Consider the following 21,190-nt stretch of genomic DNA (forward strand, 5'->3'; position numbering starts at 1 on the left):
ACATTATGAAGAAGATATGTCTCTTGGTGCGAGGAACGCACGTATCCACCTGCAGAGTTCCACTTGGGACATTTCTTATGTTTTCTGCAGGCTGGTGTGGATAAGGGCTTATGTCTGGTTTTCTATTAAGGTCCAGATTTCAGCTCTCCATCTTCTTCCAGAAGAAATTGGCACTGTTGCCAGAAGTTCAGATTTTCTTGCAAGGGGTACTCCACATACAACCTCCTCTTGTACCGCCTACGACACCCTGGGATTTGAATGTGGTGTTGGAATTTCTACACTCCTTCTGGCTTGAACCTCTGTTGACGGTGGAAGACAAGTACCTCATGTGGAAGACTGTGATGTTACTGGCCCTGGCTTCTGCTCGACGTGTCTCAGAATTGGGGGCCTTATCGTGTAAAAGTCCGTACTTGGGCCCTCATTCCGAGTTGCTCGCTCGCTAGCTGCTTTTAGCAGCATTGCAAATGCTAGGCCACCGCCCTCTGGGAGTGTATCTTAGCTTAGCAGAATAGCGAACGAAAGAGTATCCGAATTGCTACTAAATATTTTCTTTCAGTTTCTGAGTAGCTCCAGACCTACTACTAGATTGCGATCAGCTCGGTCCGTTTAGTTCCTGGTTTGACGTCACAAACACGCCCTGCGTTCGGCCAGACACTCCCGCGTTTTTACCGGTCACGCCTGCGTTTTTTAGCACACTCCCGGAAAACGCTCAGTTACCACCCAGAAACGCCCCTTTCCTGTCAATCACTCACCGATCAGCAGTGCGACTGAAAAGCGCCGCACGAACAACAGTAAAACTGCTAAGTTTTTAGTTAAATAACTAAGCGCATGCACCCTGCGTACCATGCACATGCACATTTGGCAACAAATCGCAGCATAGCGAAAATCGTCAACGAGCGAACAACTCGGAATGACACCTTGGTCTTTTACGAGGACAGAGCCGAGCTCCGTATCAGACAGCAGTTCCTGCCGAAGGTTGTCTCCGCGTTTCACCTGAATCAACCTAGTGTGGTTCTGTCAAGTTCTGGCTCTTCTGCTCCTCCGGAGGAGTTGGATGCTGTGCGAGCCTTGAAGATCTATATCAAGCGAACGGCTCGGATCAGAAAGACGGATTCTTTGTTCATGCTCTATGATGTGCAGAAAAAGGGTTGTCCTGCTTCAAAGCAGTCCATTGCTCATTGGATTAGACTTACTATCCAACAGGCCTGTCTGTTTGCAGCCTTACCTGTTCCTCAGTCTCTAAAGGCCCACTCTGCAAGATCAGTGGGCTCTTCATGGGCGGCTGCCTGTGGAGTTTCGGCCTTGCAACTCTGCTGAGCGGCTACCTGGTCAGGGAAAAACACTTTTGTTACATTCTACAAGTTTGATACCCTGGCCAAAGAGGATACCCAGTTTGGGCAGGCGGTGCTGCAGCAGTCTCCGCACGTTCCCGCCCGTTCTGGAAGCTTTGGGACGTCCCCATCGTACTAGATTCCCCAATATCCCTTATGGATGCTAGAGAAAATAGGATTTGAATTACCTACCGATTAAATCCTTTTCTCGTAGTCCATAAGGGATATTGGGCGCCCGCCTCAGTGCGTTGACTTTTCTGCAGGTTCTCTCTATGTGGTTACCTGTTGCTGCTGCTGTTGCCAGCCATTGCGTTTGCTGCTGTGTACATCTCAGCACTCTTTATCATATTTCCTTCTCTCATATATGTCCTTTCTCCTTTGGGCACGTTCTTACCTATTACTGCCTGTGTGAGGGGGTATAGAGGTGAGGAGCCAGCACACCCAGTGAATAAATTTAAAGTGCATTGGCTCCTTTGGACCCTGTATATACCCCATCGTACTGGATTCCCCAATATCCCTTGTGGACTGTGAGAAAAGGATTTACCGGTAGGTAATTAAAATCCTATTTTTGTACCAAAAGGAAATTAGTATCCAAAATAAAACAATTAGTACTATGGTATTCACAAAGGATACAGATAGGAATACGTTCCTCCATTCAACTAGTTAACATCCACGAAGCTCTAAAGGTGGTGTGCCCTATTCTCAAATGATTACACTTATGAGGATTAACAGTAACAGTGAAATAGCTTCATCACAAATTGATGCTCTTATTGATAAATTTGTGTTTCGAAGTTATGATAGACAAACACTGATTACCATGAAAAATAAGGTTTTAGCATTGAACCGTAATAACTTGTTATCCAAACAAACAAGAACAAACGATAAAAAGAAGTTTGTTTACCATACTTTGTCACCTGATATCAAGAAAGTTTCAAAAAACCTTTGGAGTTTAGTACAGACAGATACTGACTTAGGTGTGAGTGATACATCACTAATGCCATGTTACTCCCGGCCAAGTAATTTGCATGACATGATAGTTCAATCTGACATCTCACGTAAAAGGTAAAAGTACCCCTCAACACTTTCTAGCTAATAAGAAATGGGTGCGTTTCAAGTGCACCTGTGTTACCTGTAAACATATGATCACTGGGGATTCATTTTTTCACCCACGATCTGGAAAAAATATATGATAAGACCGCATCTCACATGTGATTCACAATTTGTGGTCTATCAAATTATTCGCCCGTGCGGCTTATCCTACATCGGTAAGACCGTTAGGAAGTTCAAAGAAAGGATGGCCATGTATAGGTCAAGCATTAAATCTGCTCTATCTACAGGTAAATCTGACCAACCAGTGGCAAGTCATTTTTTGATAGCAGGTCATAATTTAACTGCACTAAAGTACAGGATGATCGATCACATACCCCCGTTAATACAGGGGAGGAAGGGGGATGTGATGGAGAGGAATTACTCTTAAAGACAGAAGCTGCATGGATACATCGTCTTGAAGTGATTGCCCCAAAAGATCTTAATGAAGATATGCCTCTAGCCTGCCTGGTGTAATTGATTCTTGTAGGCTTATAGTGCCAATAATGCATGTGAGAATTATTATCATAGGTTCATTAATGAAGTCGACACTAGATATGGTATAAGCTAGTCCTTTGATTTTAGAGTGACTAAAATATGATCAGTATTTTTGATCACCGTGTTGTTCCAGTATAAAAGGCATAGTGTCATCTATTTGCACTGTATGGTGCATATATTCATCTATGTGTTTATATGTTCGAATGGATTGTTGCTATGGATATGCCTTAAAATGTGTGCTTTTACATTGCGATGGTTTGGATATGTGACGCGCTGATGTGCTCAGACATCATCTGCCAGTGCCTTACCAGACCGGGGTTCCGGCGGCCAGGCACAGCTCACGTGTTTCTGTACAGGGTTTATAAGGTAAGATGTTTGTATTGTTTTTTTTCTATGTCCTGATGAAAATCATTTCTGATTGAAATGTTGACTATAAGCACAATTGGAGTCTTGCTTTATTTCCGTGATATGTGTATGTGTGTGTATGTATATATATGTATGTGTGTGATATATATAGATATATATATATATTTATTTAGATGACAATCACTTTATGCTTATTACTTTCAAACTCTTCCATCCTCTTATTTAACAGCTGAGGTAGATTTTTTTTTTTATTATGATTTGTTTTGTCTTTCTGCAGTCGGGGGTGGCATGCACAAATCTTGGTGCATTATATGTTTATCACTTTGCCCTCAGCATACCTTCGTGTTAAAACAAGTGACAGAAACATCCCTACATAGTAACCTTTTATGGGGCTCAGCATTGATAAAATTTAGTGTTTTATTAAACACAACTCTTTCCATACGGATTTACATAAGAGCAGTGTTACATTATGTAGTTCCTTGCTGTTGTAAAGGCTTAAGTGGTGGGGGAATAAAAATGGCTCAAGAAGCATAACAATATGAATATGTGATGACATGCATTTAAACATGCTGTCAAGTTTGTATCCATGGTAATTGTTTGCAACAGGGTGATTTAACTTGGTTATTATTCATACCCCTTTCACATCGCACAAATAACCCGGTATCTACACGGCATATTGCCGTGTCGAAACGGGTCAGTGTGCGATGTGAAAGCTCCTTTGCTGAATTAGCGGGTCGCCTGACCCGGTAAAAAAGAAGGGTTATTACCGGGTTGAATACCGGGTCAGGTGCAGTGTGAATGGGAGCCGTTCCGATGCGACACGGCTCCCATTCACAGCATAGGGAGAGGCGGCGCAGGAGATGAGCTCATCTCCCAGTTCCGCCTCCACCCCCGCCCCTGCTGCTGCACCTCCCGCTGCTATGGCAACCGACCCGGTATATTGCCGGGTCGAAAAGCCAGCAAAGGAGAGCAAATGCCGGATCCCACCCGGTAAGGACACGTTTCTCTTACCGGGTGGGATCCGGCATTTGCGATCTGAAAGCAGCATTAGTTGTTCAGTAGTAGACAATGTGTTATAGAAAGTGGGATAACAGCATTTGTTTCCACCAGAATGTGATTGATTCCAGTGGTGGGAGTTTCAGTTTTTAGTAAAATGGAGTTCAGCCATTAAATGTCATTTTCAGGAGGAAGTTGGAGATTTATACCCCTTTCTTTTTTTTTTTTCCTTTTTTTTCTTGTATATGTATAACATGCATGTGATTTGTATGGAAAAGCAATAGTTAAAAAAGCAAATATCTAATGTCTTTTTAGATCTCTTTCTAAATGTATTTATTTTTTCTCTTGCAGCGTTAAGGGTTCGGATGCATCCTGGACAAATGATCAAGAGCCACCATCCGAAGTAAGTGTATAAATCATTATGATAAAATCATGCATCCTGTGACAACAAGCTTCCACAGGTGGTATGCTGAAGAAGAGTAGCATCAGATCAATAGTTTGTGATACTTGTACATCCTCCTATTAACTAGTATAAAATGTCAAACACTGGGTGTTTTGCTGGCGTTTAAATATATCTAGCCTTTGAAAATGCAAAATACGAATGGTTAACTTACCCAGATCTTACCTTCTATATCTTAACTAAATCATTGCTAATTGTGCCAAATTGCCCCTTTCAAAAAACATATTTGCAACGCTTTGTAGAACAGACACACCTTTACCCAGGGACCACTCAAAATATAAAGGTATAATTACAAGCCAATTAAATTATGAAAATAATATACTATCATATAGTATATGCCCCAGCAGCTACTGCAAATAAACCTCTGTTGTGGTTTAAGACGATGGATATGAAAAGAAAAAATAAGCAGTGCTAGAGACACACAAAGTAAATTAATAACACTGACCATTCAACTAGAGTTCCAATGTTATTAGCATAAATTAAAATCATTTTATGAAGTTAAAACACAAGAACTATTTGAAAATAGTAATAGAGTTTACTATCACAGCAGCATCAAACATTTAAGATTCATTGAAGGACCTCCTTCTACCGAGTTATGTTGCAATCATTACTCGTTGATATTATGTATAATTACATTTCCAGACTGTCTCGAGCTTAGATGTCATTAGCTAGATATAATAAAGTTCCTGCAATAACTGACAGTTGAAGAGTATCGCAGAATGTGTTGATATAGGCGCAGTTTAAGTTGCAAACATTTAAATTCAGCTCTGTTCTAAACTGTGGCTTTACAATTGAATTGTAACCAGGTCACTGCAGTGACCAAATGATTGCTAATGCTGGCCGTGTGTCTGCACTAGATCCTCTGTCTCTGTGAATGCTTAACTGCTGGAGGTCCCCAAGCGTCCTCTGATATTGCCGCTTAAGTAAGCTGCTGCCGCTGTATTCTCATAACAGAGTCAGAGTCCCAGGAAAGGTGAGTAAGGGGCTGGTTCTAACGCGTTTCGTCACAGTCCCGTGACTTTTTCCAACACTCATTAGACATCCACTCCTGATGTTCCCCTGTATAAATTGTAATTCAGCTATTCCAGGAACTTTATTATATATGCCGTTAATGACATCCTAGGACAGTGATGGGAGAACCTTTGGCACTCCAGCTGTTGTTGAACTACACATCCCAGCATGCCTTGCTACAGTTTTAGCGTGGCCAAATAGCAAAACTGTAGCAGGGCATGCTGGGATGTGTAGTTGAACAACAGCTAGAGTGCCCAGGTTCCCCATCACTGTCCTAGGAGGTTATTCAATGTATCTTAATTGTTTGATGCTGCTGTGATAGTAACTCTGCTACTATAAATACTATTTTCAAATATTTCTTGTATTTTAAGTTAATTGATTTTCATTTATGCTAATACCATCGGATCTCTTAATCTTCTTGAATGGTCAGTGTTATTAACTTATTCAATTTGTGTCTCTAGCGCTGCTTAATATTTTCTCTTTTCATAATGCTTTGTAGACCTGTAATAATTGATGGCATTTATGTAGATATATCAAGAGCATACTTTTTGACTATCCCTGTACAGAATGTTTAGGAGACTTTCTGAATTAGTGTTGATCGTCCTGAAAGGTTTTAGCAATCTACCTGATGCTGGGTTGGTGGGTGTAACCGTGATGATGTTATCACTCCCCACCTACCATAGAGTAAACTCTGGGGAGAAGAATGAGGATATGTTTTATAAGAAAATTACCACCACATTCCAGCACACTGATAGCTACATGAGTGCCTGCTTGGATGTGTGAAGGAGAATTGTGCTCTAGTATGCTGATATGACACCTTGTGTCTTTTTACATGAGTCTTTTTATTTCTTTATATCTGTATGTAAATCTCTCTGTACCTGCTATAGTTGCATTTGACAGACTTTGAATACTTTAAGCAGGTTTCTTCTCCCCCTGTAGGTATTAGATTACAGTGATGATGAACAGGAAAGGAATGCGAAGCAGAAGAAAAAATTACAGAATGCAGGAAAGAAGAAGCAGAAAGCAGAAACAGATAAACCATGTAAGTAGCACTATGACCATTGTTCAGTCTCCATTCTCATAGCATTGAAAATATTGATGCTTGTCCCAGTGAATGCATTTCACAGTCTAATAAAAAGGAATAAAACATCTTCCCTCCCTAAGCTGAATGCAGTGGCCATATTTGGAGTGGCTTAGTAAATGATGATTGCACAATTAACAAGATGCATAAATGTTGTACAGGGACCCTTGTACAAATATCATTTCAAATATCATGGCAACGGCTCTATGATGTCAAAAGAGAAGAAAGTAGCAGTACACAATACCTGTAGCGTCTGTTCTTTCCCAGTTGTGCATCCTAATCACAGTGCGATGCGACAAACCTGCTTTACAAGACAAAACTTATTAAAATGATATGCAGTACTTGTTTATCAGAGTCTGTGTAGAAAACACGATGGGGCTTGGCATTGTAGCACTTTGTATTCAGATTCAGTCATTCAGATTCAGCCATACAAATGTTGCATATCAAATTAATTAGTGCAGTCGCATAAATCTGTTTTGTCGCTTCACATTGCGATTAAGATACACATTTGAGCGAAAAATACATTCTCAAGCCAAATCGCATGTGACCTGGTGCACTGAAAAGTGATGTTTGGCGTGACAGCAGAAACGGTGTATGTGGACATATCTGTATGGTAGGTCGGGGCAGTGGTTGGAACATTGTAACGAAGAGCTGATCTGCTGTATCATGATATCCATAGGTTCTGATGTGATGCATTATTTTTATTACTATGTAGGTAAGGTATGATTACATGCCTAAACCCCTGCTTTATAGCTTGAAATACTTTGGGACTGACCATAGGTTTTTCCCCATTTCTTGGTAGTCTTTTATATATTAATATGTAATTCCAATTTTAGCGAATAATAGAGTATAGGACTATTTCAGCTCTTACCAGCAGGTCTGTTAACATTTATACTGTTTGACTTTTTATAGTGGTTACTAATCACTTTGTGGATGCCTGTGCTTACCAGTACACTGTGATTTAGTAAGTCCTAAATATGTACTAGAAATACAGCACAAACATAAAGCAATTCTGTCTTATGAATTGAGTAAAGTAGCCTAAATTGCCACTCAGCAAGCTGTTGTCTGTAAACACAAAGTAGAAACTAACAAAAGAGCAGTATCTGAAGCTGCTTTAGGCGAGAGAAACTACCATAGGAACAGTATTGCTTTGGGGCCCACAGCTTTAGGAGGGAGAAACTACCATAGGAACAGTATCTCTTTGGGGCCCACAGCTTTAGGAGAGAGAAACTACCATAGGAGCAGTAGCTGAAGCTGCTTTGGGGCCCACAGCTTTAGGAGGGAGAAACTACCATAGGAGCAGTATCTGAAGCTGCTTTGGGGCCCACAGCTTTAGGAGGGAGAAACTACCATAGGAACAGTATCGCTTTGGGGCCCACAGCTTTAGGAGGGAGAAACTACCATAGGAGCAGTAGCTGAAGCTGCTTTAGGGGCCCACAGCTTTAGGAGGGAGAAACTACCATAGGAGCAGTAGCTGAAGCTGCTTTAGGGGCCCACAGCTTTAGGAGGGAGAAACTACCATAGGAGCAGTAGCTGAAGCTGCTTTAGGAGGGAGAAACTACCATAGGAGCAGTAGCTGAAGCTGCTTTAGGGGCCCACAGCTTTAGAAGGGAGAAACTACCATAGGAGCAGTATCTGAAGCTGCTTTAGGAGGGAGAAACTACCATAGGAGCAGTAGCTGAAGCTGCTTTAGGGGCCCACAGCTTTAGGAGGGAGAAACTACCATAGGAGCAGTATCTGAAGCTGCTTTAGGAGGGAGAAACTACCATAGGAGCAGTAGCTGAAGCTTCTTTAGGGGCCCACAGCTTTAGGAGGGAGAAACTACCATAGGAGCAGTAGCTGAAGCTGCTTTAGGAGGGAGAAACTACCATAGGAGCAGTAGCTGAAGCTGCTTTAGGGGCCCACAGCTTTAGAAGGGAGAAACTACCATAGGAGCAGTATCTGAAGCTGCTTTAGGAGGGAGAAACTACCATAGGAGCAGTAGCTGAAGCTTCTTTAGGGACCCACAGCTTTAGGAGGGAGAAACTACCATAGGAGCAGTATCTGAAGCTGCTTTAGGAGGGAGAAACTACCATAGGAGCAGTAGCTGAAGCTGCTTTAGGGGCCCACAGCTTTAGGAGGGAGAAACTACCATAGGAGCAGTATCTGAAGCTGCTTTAGGAGGGAGAAACTACCATAGGAGCAGTAGCTGAAGCTGCTTTGGGGCCCACAGCTTTAGATGGGCCAACCTCCCCCAAAATAATCCCCAAATGTCTTTCCGTTTTAGAAGGTACATTGGGAGCACTTACAGAATTGTTCTGTGGATCCACAAATATTTTGTTTATTCTCCTGTGCAAAAGGGATTCAGAAACCCATGTTGGGTTACTGATTTGCTGTGTCAAATTAAGTTTGCTTCTTAATCGCCCCAGAAGTGCAGCAAAACACCACTAAAGTCTGAACCAGAGAGACCAGGCTGCATCTTTAATTGCACAGGAATTTGTTTTAAATATGGACAAAGTCACAGATGAAGCACAACGGAACTTGGTGTGAAAAATAAAAAAAAGCTCAATTCACTGCATCCATAACACTTTGTATACAGATTCAGAAACATTCACACATAGATATACAAGTGTTGCAAATCCAATTTAATCTGTAGTCTCACAAAGTAGAATTGTCGCATCGCATTGTGACTAAGACGCATGTTTCAGCGAATACCACTTACGGTGCCAGCCTAGTTGCATGTGGTCTGGCGTGCCAAACAGGCATTTGGAGCAACTGCAGCAATAGTGTATGATGACAGATCTTTACTTGTTAAATTGTAAAAGAAAATGTTTTAAATTTAAGTTGAATCAAACTAGATAAGGGAAATGCTGGTATGTTACCGTGGTGATACAACATACTTTTCTCATTTGTATTTGCTATTTCTCTGACGTCCTAGTGGATGCTGGGAACTCCGTAAGGACCATAAGGAATAGACGGGCTCCGCAGGAGACTGGGCACTCTAAAAGAAAGATTAGGTACTATCTGGTGTGCACTGGCTCCTCCCTCTATGCCCCTCCTCCAGACCTCAGTTAGATTTCTGTGCCCGGCCGAGCTGGATGCACACTAGGGGCTCTCCTGAGCTCCTAGAAAGAAAGTATATTTTAGGTTTTTTATTTTACAGTGAGACCTGCTGGCAACAGGCTCACTGCAACGAGGGACTAAGGGGAGAAGAAGCGAACCTACCTGCTTGCAGCTAGCTTGGGCTTCTTAGGCTACTGGACACCATTAGCTCCAGAGGGATCGACCGCAGGACCCGTCCTTGGTGTTCGTTCCCGGAGCCGCGCCGCCGTCCCCCTTACAGAGCCAGAAGCTAGAAGAGGTCCGGAAAAATCGTCGGCAGAAGACTTCAGTCTTCACCAAGGTAGCACACAGCACTGCAGCTGTGCGCCATTGCTCCTCTTGTACACCTCACACTCCGGTCACTGATGGGTGCAGGGCGCTGGGGGGGGGTGCCCTGAGCAGCAATAATTAGACCTTGGCTGGCAAAATAATCACAATATATAGCCCCAGAGGCTATATATGTGATAAATACCCCTGCCAGATTCCATAAAAAAGCGGGAGAAAAGTCCACCGAAAAAGGGGCGGAGCTATCTCCCTCAGCACACTGGCGCCATTTCTCCCTCACAGCTCCGCTGGAAGGAAGCTCCCTGGCTCTCCCCTGCAGTCTGCACTACAGAAGGGTAAAAAAGAGAGGGGGGGCACTAAATTTAGGCGCAGTATATAATTTATAGCAGCTATAAGGGGATATAATTCAGTTAGTCCCTGTATTATATAGCGCTCTGGTGTGTGCTGGCATACTCTCTCTCTGTCTCCCCAAAGGGCTTTTTGTGGGGTCCTGTCCTCTGTCAGAGCATTCCCTGTGTGTGTGCGGTGTGTCGGTACGGCTGTGTCGACATGTTTGATGAGGAGGCTTATGTGGAGGCAGAGCAGATGCCTATAAATGTGATGTCACCCCCTGCGGGGCAGACACCTGAGTGGATGGACTTATGGAAGGAATTACGTGCAAGTGTCGACTCCTTACATAAAAAATTTGACGACATGCCAAATGCGGGACAGCCGGCTTCTCAGCTCGTGCCTGCCCAGACGACTCAAAGGCCATCAGGGGCTCTAAAGCGCCCGCTACCTCAGATGGCAGACACAGATGTCGACACGGATACTGATACCAGTGTCGACGACGAAGAGTCTAATTTAATGTCCACTAGGGCCATTCGTTGCATGATTGAGGCAATGAAAGAGGTATTACACATTTCTGATATAAACCCAGGTACCTCAAAAAAGGGTATTATGTTTGGGGAGAAAAAACTACCAATAGTTTTTCCCCCATCTGAAGAATTAAATGAAGTGTGTGAAGAAGCGTGGGCTTCCCCCGATAAAAAAATGGTAATTTCTAAAAAGTTACTAATGGCGTTCCCTTTCTCGCCAGAGGATAGGTCACGTTGGGAAACACCCCCTAGGGTGGATAAAGCGCTCACACGCTTGTCAAAAAAGGTGGCACTACCGTCTCCGGATACGGCCGCCCTAAAGGAGCCTGCTGATAGAAAGCAGGAGGCGATCCTGAAGTCTGTATATACACACTCAGGCATTATACTGAGACCAGCGATTGCTTCAGCATGGATGTGCAGTGCTGCAGCTGCGTGGTCAGATTCCCTGTCGGAAAATATTGACACCCTAGACAGGGACACTATTCTGCTAACCGTAGAGCATATAAAAGACTCAGTCTTATACATGAGAGATGCACAGAGGGAGATCTGCCGACTGGCATCTAAAATAAGTGCTCTGTCCATCTCTGCTAGGAGAGGCTTATGGACTCGGCAGTGGACAGGGGATGCAGATTCGAAAAGGCACATGGAAGTTTTGCCTTATAAGGGTGAGGAGTTATTCGGGGATGGTCTCTCAGACCTAGTTTCCACAGCAACAGCTGGGAAGTCAGCATTTTTGCCCCATGTCCCCTCACAGCCTAAGAAAGCGCCGTATTATCAGGTACAGTCCTTTCGACCGCAGAAAAAACAGGCGGGGAAAAGGCGGGTCCTTTCTGTCCAGAGGCAGAGGTAGGGGAAAAAAGCTGCAACAAACAGCAGGTTCCCAGGAACAAAAGTCCTCCCCCGCTTCTTCCAAGTCCGCCGCATGACGGTGGGGCTCCACAGGCGGAGCCAGGTACGGTGGGGGGCCGCCTCAAAAATTTCAGCGATCAGTGGGCTCGCTCACAGGTGGATCCCTGGATCCTTCAAGTAGTATCTCAGGGGTACAAGCTGGAATTCGAGTCGCCTCCCCCCCCGCCGTTTCCTCAAATCTGCCTTGCCGACAACTCCCTCGGGCAGGGAGGCTGTGCTAGAGGCAATTCACAAGCTGTATTCCCAGCAGGTGATAGTCAAGGTGCCCCTACTTCAACAAGGACGGGGTTACTATTCCACACTGTTTGTGGTACCGAAACCGGACGGTTCGGTGAGACCCATTTTAAATTTTAAATCCTTGAACACATACATAAAAAAATTCAAGTTCAAGATGGAATCGCTCAGGGCGGTTATTGCAAGCCTGGACGAGGGGGATTACATGGTATCCCTGGACATCAAGGATGCTTACCTGCATGTCCCCATTTACCATCCTCACCAGGAGTACCTCAGATTTGTGGTACAGGATTGCCATTACCAATTCCAGACACTGCCGTTTGGACTGTCCACGGCACCAAGGGTGTTTACCAAGGTAATGGCAGAAATGATGATACTCCTTCGAAAAAAGGGAGTTTTAATTACCCCGTACTTGGACGATCTCCTTATAAAGGCGAGGTCCAAGGAGCAGTTGTTGGTCGGAGTAGCACTATCTCGGGAGGTGCTACAACAGCACGGATGGATTCTAAACATTCCAAAGTCACAGCTGGTTCCTTCCACACGCCTACTGTTCCTGGGGATGGTTCTGGACACAGATCAGAAAAAAGTGTTTCTCCCGCAGGAGAAAGCCAAGGAGCTGTTATCTCTAGTCAGAGACCTCCTGAAACCAAAACAGGTATCGGTGCATCACTGCACACGAGTCCTCGGAAAAATTGTAGCTTCATACGAAGCAATTCCATTCGGCAGGTTCCATGCAAGAACCTTTCAGTGGGACCTCTTGGACAAGTGGTCGGGATTGCATCTTCAGATGCATCGGCTGATAACCCTGTCTCCAAGGACCAGGGTGTCTCTGCTGTGGTGGCTGCAGAGTGCTCATCTTCTAGAGGGCAGCAGATTCGGCATACAGGACTGGGTCCTGGTGACCACGGATGCCAGCCTTCGAGGCTGGGGGGCAGTCACACAGGGAAGAAATTTCCAAGGACTTTGGTCAAGTCAGGAGTCGTCCCTACACATAAATATTCTGGAACTGAGGGCCATTTACAATGCCCTAAGTCAGGCAAGGCCCCTGCTTCAAAACCAGCCGGTACTGATCCAATCAGACAACATCACGGCAGTCGCCCATGTAAACCGACAGGGCGGCACAAGAACCAGGATGGCGATGGCAGAAGCCACAAGGATTCTCCGATGGGCGGAAAATCACGTCTTAGCACTGTCAGCAGTGTTCATTCCGGGAGTGGACAACTGGGAAGCAGACTTCCTCAGCAGACACGATCTACATCCAGAAGAGTGGGGACTTCATCAGGAAGTCTTCGCACAGATTGCAAGTCAGTGGGGACTGCCCCAGATAGACATGATGGCGTCCCGCCTCAACAAAAAACTACAGAGGTATTGCGCCAAGAGACCCTCAAGCGGTGGTAGTGGTCGCCCTGGTGACACTGTGGGTGTTCCAGTCGGTCTATGTGTTCCCTCCTCTTCCTCTCATCCCCAAGGTGTTGAGAATAATAAGAAAATGAAGAGTACAGACAATTCTCATTGTTCCAGATTTGCCGCGAAGGGCCTGGTATCCGGATCTGCAGGAAATGCTCACAGAAGATCCGTGGCCTCTTCATCTACGACAGGACATGTTGCAACAGGGACCCTGTCTGTTCCAAGACTTACCGCGGCTGCGTTTGACGGCATGGTGGTTGAACACCGGATCCTAGCGGAAAAGGACATTCCGGATGAGGTCATTCCTACTCTGATAAAGGCTAGGAAGGACGTGAAAGCTAAATATTATCACCGAATATGGAGAAAATATGTTTCTTGGTGTGAGGCCAGGAATACGGAAGAATTCCATCTGGGCCGTTTCCTTCACTTGCTACAAACTGGAGTGAATTTGGGCCTAAAATTAGGCTCCATTAAGGTTCAGATTTCGGCCCTATCCATTTTCTTTCAGAAGGAATTAGCTTCTCTCCCAGAAGTACAGACTTTTGTGAAGGGAGTTCTGCATATTCAGCCTCCTTTTGTACCTCCGGTGGCGCCTTGGGACCTTAACGTGGTGTTGAGTTTCCTTAAGTCGCACTGGTTTGAACCACTTAAAACGGTGGAATTAAAATCTCTCACTTGGAAAGTGGTCATGTTGTTAGCCTTGGCTTCGGCTAGGCGAGTGTCGGAGTTAGCGGCTTTGTCTCATAAAAGCCCCTATCTAGTTTTCCATGTGGATAGAGCGTAATTGCGGACCCGTCCTCAATTCTTGCCTAAGGTGGTTTCATCTTTTCATATGAACCAACCTATTGTGGTGCCTTTGGCTACGCGAGACTTGGAGGATTCCGAGTCCCTTGATGTGGTCAGGGCTTTGAAAACTTACGTTGCCAGAACGGCTCGGGTCAGAAAAACAGAAGCACTGTTTGTCCTGTATGCAGCCAACAAGGTTGGCGCTCCTGCTTCGAAGCAGACTATTGCTCGCTGGATCTGTAACACGATTCAGCAGGCTCATTCTACGGCTGGATTGCCGTTACCAAAATCGGTAAAGGCCAATTCCACTATGAAGGTGGGCTCTTCTTGGGCGGCTGCCCGAGGGGTCTCGGCATTACAACTGTGCCGAGCTGCTACTTGGTCGGGGTCAAACACCTTTGCAAAGTTTTACAAGTTTGATACCCTGGCTGAGGAGGACCTCCTGTTTGCTCAGTCGGTGCTGCAGAGTCATCCGCACTCTCCCGCCTGTTTGGGAGCTTTGGTATAATCCTCATGGTCATTACGGAGTCCCCAGCATCCTCTAGGACGTAAGAGAAAATAAGATTTTAAACCTAACGGTAAATCTTTTTCTCCTAGCATCCTCTACGGACTACTTCTGCAAGACTTGTGTATAGTTATTGCTTACATAAGGGTTATGTTACAGTTTTGATCAGTCTCGGACTGATGCTGTGTTGTTTCATACTGTTAACTGGTTCGTATATCCCAAGTTATACGGTGTGAATGGTGTGGGCTGGTATGAATCTTGCCCTTGGATTAACAAAAATCCTTTCCTCGTACTGTCAGTCTCCTCTGGGCACAGTGTTAAACTGAGGTCTGGAGGAGGGGCATAGAGGGAGGAGCCAGTGCACACCCATACCTAAAGTTCTTTTTTAGTGCCCATGTCTCCTGTGGAGCCCGTCTATCCCCATGGTCCTTACGGAGTCCCCAGCATCCTCTACGGACTAGGAGAAAAATATTTACCGGTAGGTTTAAAATCTTATTTTTTTTCTTTTTGAAAGTACGCACTTCATGCTTTGGAGACTTTTTTTTTTTTTTTTGTCTTCAGGGCTACTCAATATTAATGGAAAGTCTGTGTGTTTAGTAAATGGAGAAAACAAAGACAATTTGCAAGTTAATGTTTTCATTATGCACACCAACTATTGATAATCCTGTCTTGTTGCAGAATGTGTTTGCAGAATATAAAGAGTATAACAGCGTACTCGGTATAACTAATCATTGTGAAAATTTACATTCAGACACACACAAAGCAGCAGCATTGCTCCATATAGAGTCACTCAAATGAAGTATCTAAGGTGTTGTCGACTTCAGTTACTAACAGGAAGTAGAGTTCAATTCTTTTAACGATGGGGCCAGTCTATATAAACACCTCAGCAGTGGAAATGGATATGGGATAATTAGTAAGCCATTTAGGGTTCTTATTTATCAATAATTACCTTTCACTTTTGCCTCATCTCGCCGCCAGACAATCTCTTTCCTCCAGAATTTATTAAATAGATGCAGCGTAGCGATGTACAGTATGACCAAATCTCCCTCCCCTCAGTGGTTCAGTGTTTAGCTCTCACCATCCTTGAAGTATATCCAGCCTGTATGAGCATATAGAGCATATAGAACTTATAGAAATGATCTCAGAGGACCCATGGCCTCTGCCGATCAGACAGGACCTGCTGCAGCAGGGGCCCTGTCTGTTCCAAGACTTACCGCGGCTGCGTTTGACGGCATGGCGGTTGAACACCGGATCCTGAAGGAAAAGGGCATTCCGGAGGAAGTCATTCCTACGCTGATTAAAGCTAGGAAAGAAGTGACCGCGAACCATTATCACCGCATTTGGCGAAAATATGTTGCGTGGTGTGAGGCCAGGAAGGCCCCAACGGAGGAATTTCAGCTGGGCCGTTTTCTGCACTTCCTACAGTCAGGGGTGACTATGGGCCTAAAATTGGTTTCCATTAGGGTCCAGATTTCGGCTCTATCGATTTTCTTCCAGAAAACTGGCTTCACTACCTGAAGTTCAGACTTTTGTTAGGGGAGTGCTGCATATTCAGCCCCCTTTTGTGCCTCCAGTGGCACCTTGGGATCTCAACGTGGTGTTGGATTTCCTAAAGTCACATTGGTTTGAGCCACTTAAAACCGTGGAATTAAAATATCTCACGTGGAAGGTGGTCATGCTGTTAGCCTTGGCTTCGGCCAGGCGCGTGTCAGAATTGGCGGCTTTGTCATGTAAAAGCCCTTATCTAATTTTCCATATGGATAGGGCAGAATTGAGGACTCGTCCCAAGTTTCTCCCTAAGGTGGTATCAGCTTTTCATTTGAACCAACCTATCGTGGTGCCTGCGGCTACTAAAGACTTGGAGGCTTCCAAGTTGTTGGACGTAGTCAGGGCCCTGAAAATGTATGTTTCCAGGACAGCTAGTGTCAGAAAAACTGACTCGTTGTTTATCCTGTATGCACCCAACAAGCTGGGTGCTCCTGCTTCAAAGCAGTCTATTGCTCGCTGGATCTGTAGTACGATTCAGCTTGCTCATTCTGCGGCTGGACTGCCGCATCCTAAATCAGTGAAAGCCCATTCCACGAGGAAGGTGGGCTCTTCTTGGGCGGCTGCCCGAGGGGTCTCGGCTCTACAACTTTGCCGAGCAGCTACTTGGTCGGGGTCAAACACATTTGCTAAATTCTACAAGTTTGATACCCTGTCTGAGGAGGACCTAGAGTTTGCCCATTCGGTGCTGCAGAGTCATCCGCACTCTCCCGCCCGTTTGGGAGCTTTGGTATAATCCCCATGGTCCTTACGGAGTCCCAGCATCCACTTAGGACGTCAGAGAAAATAAGATTTTACTCACCGGTAAATCTATTTCTCGTAGTCTGTAGTGGATGCTGGGCGCCCATCCCAAGTGCGGATTGTCTGCAATACTTGTATCTAGTTATTGTTTAACTAAAGGATTATTGTTGAGCCATCTGTTAAGAGGCTCAATTATTGTTCATACTGTTAACTGGGTATAGTATCACGAGTTATACGGTGTGATTGGTGTGGCTGGTATGAGTCTTACCCGGGATTCAAAATCCTTCCTTATTGTGTCAGCTCTTCCGGGCACAGTATCCTAACTGAGGTCTGGAGGAGGGTCATAGAGGGAGGAGCCAGTGCACACCAGGTAGTCCTAAAGCTTTCTTTAGTTGTGCCCAGTCTCCTGCGGAGCCGCTATTCCCCATGGTCCTTACGGAGTCCCAGCATCCACTACGGACTACGAGAAATAGATTTACCGGTGAGTAAAATCTTATTTTACTCAGCAACTTCAAAAATATCAAATGTTTCTCATACGTCGTAGAGGATGCTGGGTACTCCGTAAGGACCATGGGTATAGACGGGATCCGCAGGAGACATGGGCACACTATAAGACTTTGAATTGGTGTGAACTGGCTCCTCCCTCTATGCCCCTCCTCCAGACCTCAGTTAGATTCTGTGCCCAGGAGTGACTGGACACACACTAGGGGAGCTCTACTGAGTTTCTCTAAAGACTTTATTGTTAGGTTTTTTATTTTCAGGGAGACCTGCTGGCTACAGTATGCCTGCTTCGTGGTAGTGAGGGGAGAGAAGTCAGACCTACTTCTTCTTAGTTCAAGGGCTCTGCTTCTTAGGCTACTGGACACCATTAGCTCCAGAGGGTTCGATCACTTGGTTCGCCTAGCTGCTTGTTCCCGGAGCCGCGCCGGCAACCCCCTCACAGAAGTCAGAAGATAGAAGCCGGGTTAGTATTAGAAGAACAGAAGACTTCAGTGACGGCAGAAGACTTCAGTAACGGAGGTACAGCGCGGCGGTCGCGCTACGCTCCATGCTCCCACACACCAACGGCACTTCACAGGGTGCAGGGCGCTGCGCCCTGGGCAGCAGGTTACTGAGGGTCTAACACGCGGGCAAGAGTGGAATACTCGGTGCCCGGGCACCGTGTCAGATACCCCGCCAGTGAAAGCAGCAGTCACGCTGCACGCTATTGCACCCACACACCAACGGCTTTCCGAGGGTGCAAGGCGCAGGGAGGGGCGCCCTGAGCAGCAATATGTACCTCTCTGAGGGTGGCATAAGAGCATATATACAGTATGTAGGTGCTGTTTATGGACCCCCACTGGTTTAAAAGCAATGTTATTAACGGGGCTGAAGCACGCCGGGAGGGGGCGGAGCTTAGCCCTCACAACAGATTCAGCGCCATTTTTCTTCATGTCCCCGCCAAAGAAGTGTATACTGTACAAACGAGGGGGGACACAGAGTTGTTAGTGCTATATTGAGAGAAATATATCACTGTTTTCGATAATGGGCGTATAATCATTATTGTTGTGCATATAAGTCCGTGGGTACCCTGTCAGATGTACTATAGCTTGTTAGCCCACATGTGTCGACATGCGGGAGTGCTCTGTCACAAGTAGCTGTGGGGATCGCTGTCTGCATCGCCAGCGCCTGTTGGTACTTAAGTCAGCAGATAGTGTCAGCAGGTCGGTACCGTATGTTTTTCATAAGTAAACACTGTATGGGAGACACAGTAGTATGTGGGTGACCCTGTCTGCACCACCTGTTGTTACTGGGTGTAAATTAACTTGCTGTAACTGCCTTATACCTATATATATTTATATCTCTAGGTATATGTATGGTACGGTTCCATGGGCCTGTAGCTCGAGCACAGACATGGTAATATTTGTGGGGGAGTGTTATTAAAATTATGTATGTATACTTCCCTCGGACCCCTCGGGGTCGCAAACATTTTATTTTGCCTGGTTACTACTCTCTGCTGTCGACAAATACTAGGTTTTCTGTCGACCATACGGTTTCCTGTTAGATCCACAACTGGGACATTCGGTACATGGTCATACACATTCAGAACACATTAATGTCACTTGGGACCCGACGGTTTCCGGACAATCCGATTAGATGTATGATAGATAGATATATATATATATATATATATATATATATATATATATAGATATATATATAGATATATATATCTAACGTCCTAGATGATGCTGGGACTCCGTAAGGACCATGGGGATAGACTGGCTCCGCAGGAGACATGGGCACTTTAAGAAAGACTTTGACTCTGGGTGTGCACTGGCTCCTCCCTCTATGCCCCTCCTCCAGACCTCAGTTTGATACTGTGCCCAGAGGAGCTGGGTGCATTTCAGGAACTCTCCTGAGTTTCCTGTAAGAAAGCATTTTTGTTAGGTTTTTTATTTTCAGGGAGCCTGCTGGCAACAGACTCCCTGCATCGAGGGACTGAGGAGAGAGAAACAGACCCACTTCTCTGAGTTTCAGGGCTCTGTTTCTTAGGCTACTGGACACCATTAGCTCCAGAGGGATCGGTACGCAGGTCTCACCCTCGCCGTCCGTCCCAGAGCCGCGCCGCCGTCCTCCTCGCAGAGCCGGAAGATTGAAGCCGGGTGAGTATGTGAGGAAAAGATCATCACAGGCGGCAGAAGACTTCAGATTCTTCACGGAGGTAACGCACAGCACTGCAGCTGTGCGCCATTGCTCCCATTCACCTCACACACTCCGGTCACTGTAAGGGCGCAGGGGGAGGCACCCTGGGCAGCAATTTAAACCTCATATATGGCATATATGGCTGGGCACTGTACATGTATAATTTGACTTATTTCGAGCGGGACAGAAGCCCGCCACCGAGGGGGCGGGGCTTCTCCCTCAGCACTCACCAGTGCCATCTTTTCTCCACAGCACCGCTGAGAGGAAGCTCCCCGGACTCTCCCCTGCTTGACACACGGTGAAAGAGGGGTTTTAAGTAGAGGGGGGGGCACATAATTGGCGCAATACAGATTACAAAGCGCTACTAGGTAAACACACTGTGTTTTTCCTGGGTCATATAGCGCTGGGGTGTGTGCTGGGATACTCTCTCTCTGTCTCTCCAAAGGGCCTGGTGGGGAACCTGTCTTCAGAAAAAGGGCTTCCCTGTGTGTGTGAGGTGTGTCGGTATGCGTGTGTCGACATGTCTGAGATTGAAGGCTCATCTAAGGAGGAGGGGGAGTGTATGAATGCTAGGTCTCCGTCAGCAGTGCCGACACCTGACTGGATGGATATGTGGAATGTTTTGAGTGCAAATGTTAATTTACTGCACAAAAGATTAGACAAAGCTGAAGCTGGGTTACAGTCAGGGAGTCAACCCATGCCTGTCCCAATGTCGCCTGGACCTTCGGGGTCTCAGAAGTGCCCACTATCCCAAATAGCTGACACAGATACCGACACGGACTCAGACTCCAGTGTCGACTACGAAGATGCAAAATTGCAGCCAAGGGTGGCAAAATGTATTCGATATATGATTATCGCTATAAAAGATGTTTTGCATATCACGGAGGAACCCCCTGTCTCTGACACGAGGGTACACATGTTTAAGGAAAAGAAACCAGAGGTCACCTTTCCTTCCTCACATGAGCTGAACGATTTATGTGAAAAAGCGTGGGAAACTCCAGACAAAAAACTGCAGATTCCCAAAAGGATTCTTATAACGTATCCTTTCCTGTCACAGGACAGAATACGGTGGGAATCCTCCCCTAGGGTGGACAAAGCTTTAACACGCTTATCAAAAAAGATAGTGCTTCCATCCCAAGATACAGCTACCCTCAAGGATCCTGCTGACCGCACGCAGGAGGTTACCTTGAAGTCAATTTACGCACATTCTGGTACGTTACTCAGACCGGCTATTGCGTCGGCCTGGGTTTGTAGTGCTGTAGCAGCATGGACAGATTCCTTATCAGCAGATATTGAGACTCTTGATAAGGATACTATTTTAATGAC

The 21,190-nt window shown here is 45.5% G+C and overlaps 1 protein-coding gene across 4 annotated transcripts in view; it reads left to right on the plus strand.

The window, feature by feature from the left end:
* Nucleotides 1-21,190, plus strand: part of NAF1 (nuclear assembly factor 1 ribonucleoprotein) — a 453,380-nt gene that overhangs the window by 405,698 nt on the left and 26,492 nt on the right. For all 4 annotated transcript variants that reach the window (XM_063920445.1, XM_063920444.1, XM_063920447.1 and 1 more), the window contains 2 exons: nucleotides 4,629-4,680; nucleotides 6,688-6,790. In XM_063920445.1, the coding sequence (XP_063776515.1) occupies nucleotides 4,629-4,680; nucleotides 6,688-6,790 (155 nt within the window). The remainder of the gene's footprint in view (nucleotides 1-4,628; nucleotides 4,681-6,687; nucleotides 6,791-21,190) is intronic.

This window comes from Pseudophryne corroboree, chromosome 1 (genome assembly GCF_028390025.1).
Source record: "Pseudophryne corroboree isolate aPseCor3 chromosome 1, aPseCor3.hap2, whole genome shotgun sequence".
NCBI lineage: Eukaryota > Metazoa > Chordata > Amphibia > Anura > Myobatrachidae > Pseudophryne > Pseudophryne corroboree.